This window comes from Phodopus roborovskii, unplaced genomic scaffold (genome assembly GCF_943737965.1).
Source record: "Phodopus roborovskii unplaced genomic scaffold, PHOROB, whole genome shotgun sequence".
Taxonomy (NCBI): Eukaryota; Metazoa; Chordata; class Mammalia; order Rodentia; family Cricetidae; genus Phodopus; species Phodopus roborovskii.
In genome coordinates, this window is record NW_026125039.1 from 171,566 (window position 1) to 174,714 (window position 3,149).

A 3,149-nucleotide genomic window follows, 5' to 3' on the forward strand; every position below is an offset into this window, starting at 1 on the left:
TTGAATTTTATGTATTTTATTCACATAACCTATGCTTTTTTTCTGCATTCTAACTACCTTTTCTGACCTTGTCCTTACTCTGATGCATCTACAACCTAGCCTGTAACCCTTTGTACTCCCTAGGCTGTTATCAAAGTGGAGTGCTGTTATATGGAAAAAGTGAATATGGTTTGATATAAGATGAACTATGAGACAGCATTAATGGGAATAATAGTACTGTACCACTTTGCTAATTGGAGCAATCAAAGAGGTAAGAAAAATGAAACTGAATGGAAAGTTCTTGGTATTTGGGAGACACCATGGACAGGAGCAAGAAAATGAGAGATAAAAATCAGGGGTTTCTTCTCATTTATTTTATTCCATGCATATTATTTTCAGTGAGTCTTTAGGCTTTTCATAGCCTTTCTTCAGGCTGGTCATTTTTTTTCTTTTTTAATACTTACCCCTAAATGTTCCCCAAACTTTGTTTGGATAATGTTAGGAAATAAAGGACATTAGATGTGGTGGTTCATGGCATGGAGTGACTGCCAATTTTCTGAAGTTATGCTGGGTGTATTAACTCTATGCAGCAATGTGTTTTGTTTACAGTTTGAAACTGATGTATTTACTAACTCCACACAAAACTTTTTTTCTCTTCTCTGCCTTTTTCAGGTTTTGTTGGATACAGTTCTGGTCTCCACTGCAATGGATGGAAATAATCACTCTGTCGTGTCTGAATTTGTGTTCCTGGGACTCTCTAATACGTGGGGAATCCAATTACTTCTCTTCCTCTTTTCTTCTGTGTTCTATACAGCAAGTCTGATGGGGAACCTCCTCATTGTGTTCTCTGTGACTGCTGACTCCAACCTGCACTCCCCAATGTACTTCTTGCTGGCCAATCTCTCATTTCTTGACCTGGGAGTTTGTTCTATTGCAGCACCCAAGATGATTTATGATCTTTTTAGAAAACGTAAATCCATCTCATTTGGGGGTTGTATAACTCAGATCTTCTTTATTCATGCTATTGGAGGTACAGAAATGGTGTTGCTCATAGCAATGGCCTTTGATAGATATGTAGCCATATGTAAGCCTCTGCACTACCTGACTATCATGAGACCAGTAATGTGCATTTTAATTTTGTCAGTAGCCTGGATCCTTGGACTTATCCACTCAGTGGCCCAGCTTGCTTTTGTTGTAGACTTGCCCTTCTGTGGACCTAATATATTGGACAGTTTTTACTGTGATCTCCCTCAGCTCATTAAGCTTGCCTGTACAGAGACCAATAAGTTGGAGTTCATGGTCACAGCCAACAGTGGACTCATTTCTGTGGGCTCCTTCTTCATACTGATCATTTCTTATATCTTCATTTTGGTAACTGTTAGAAAGCGCTCTTCAGGTAGCATATCCAAGGCCCTCTCTACTTTGTCAGCTCATGTGACTGTGGTGGTATTATTCTTTGGACCATTAATCTTCTTCTACACCTGGCCCTTCCCGTCATCACACTTAGACAAATTTCTTGCTATTTTTGATGCAGTCCTCACTCCTTTTCTGAATCCAGTCATCTACACCTTCAGGAACAAAGAGATGAAAACAGCAATGAGGAAACTCTGCTACCAGCTTATGAATTACAGAAAGGTATCCTAAATACAAAAAAAAAAAAAAAAGTAAAAATGCAACTTTACATTCTATGATGATGAGGAAAATAAAGTCAGTGATATTTCAGCTCTCTATTAGTTTGTGTACCAGACTACATTCAGGAATTTACAAAGTTATTGTCTCTAGTACCTTATCAACATGTATGAGGGGAGTTATAATTGGAATTCTATGATTCAAACCCTGTACTGTATGCTCCCTAGAGAGTATTTAATAGTCATGATTCTGTACAGTATTTTACCTTGATGATCTTTCAAAATAAATTAAAGAAAGTTTTCCATTTGTTCCTTTTATAATTACTGTGTAAAATACCTCAAAACAAAGTTCATTTTCCCCACAACCTACCAGTTATACTGTTCTTAAACCTCCAGGAGGGACCTAACAGAGAATTTACTGTTGAAGATGAGTATCACTCCTTTTTGTTGTTATATTTCCCTGTTTTAATAAGTGTCCAATAAACATTTTGGTGATGGTGGTAAAAATGATACAATATGGGAGGCAATGGTTGTAGTTGCAGCTGAACTAAAACAATAAATAGGCTCTCAAAATTCTGTAAGGATGCTGATGGAGTGAAAGTTATGACAGTTTCAAACAGGCTAGTAAATGAGACAGTAAGGACAAGAAGGTTTACTGCTGCCTGGGGTGAGGGTGGGCAGCCTCCAGAGCACAGGCTCAAAGGGAAGCCACAAAGTCAGGGCATACTAGTCTTTTTTATGTGTGAGGGTTAAGAGAAAGAAACATACATTCTCTTGATGTTTCCTTCTTTATTGTTCTGTATTCTTCATTCTATGTTTTTTAGTGTATTTTTTAGTCTCTATCCAGAAATGTCCCTTCTATCTGCCCTTATGTTTTCCTTCTCCTTCAAACTCTTTTGATGCCCTCCTTCTAATTCTCTCATTCTTGATGTTTTCCTTAAAGTCTATCTTTGTTCTTGAACTTTCCCTTCTAAATCTCTCATTCTTGATACTTCCTTCTAACTCATTTTAATTCTTTCTAACTCTCTATTCTTTCCCTTATAGCTTACATGCCCCAGCAAAATCTTTCAGGCAATACAAAAATTACAATGTGGTTATCATTCTGTTTTTCAAGTGAATGAATACAAGTAAAAAAACATGTTTTCCATATCCCTTACATGACTAAATGTGTTATTACTACAGGTAAAAAAACAAATTATTCCAAGAACTCATACGTACTCATGCCCAAGGAAATTGTTATAAATCAACTGTGTAGGCAAACAACTATACTCAGTCTGTGTTTTGCACAGGCTGTGTTTTGCAGTTACAAAGAAAGGGACAATTACTTATCCCAAAAAGTAATTTTATATGGAACCTCAGAAGAATTACAAACCTAAACTTTAATATATGAAAATTAATCCGTTAGCTCTACTTTAAACCTTTATGGTACATACCTACTCATCAATAGATAGATTATATATATGTATATATATATATATTTGTTTTTACCTCAGCTGTGTGTCCTTGTGAACTTTAGATTGTTTTCTGGAGTTTTTAATCTCA

At 36.3% G+C, this 3,149-nt stretch overlaps 1 protein-coding gene across 1 annotated transcript; it reads left to right on the forward strand.

Annotated features, from left to right (window-relative positions):
* Nucleotides 1-672: 672 nt before the first annotated feature.
* On the forward strand, nt 673-1,623 carry LOC127216421 (olfactory receptor 4F15). The gene has a single exon (XM_051177121.1). The coding sequence runs from the start codon at nt 685-687 to the stop codon at nt 1,621-1,623; it is 939 nt and encodes a 312-aa protein (XP_051033078.1). The 5' UTR covers nt 673-684.
* The last annotated feature ends 1,526 nt before the right edge of the window (nt 1,624-3,149 follow it).

Excerpts from the sequence above, each read along its gene's own strand:
- LOC127216421 (XM_051177121.1), top strand. The coding sequence starts at position 685 with ATGGATGGAAATAATCACTCTGTCGTGTCTGAATTTGTGTTCCTGGGA.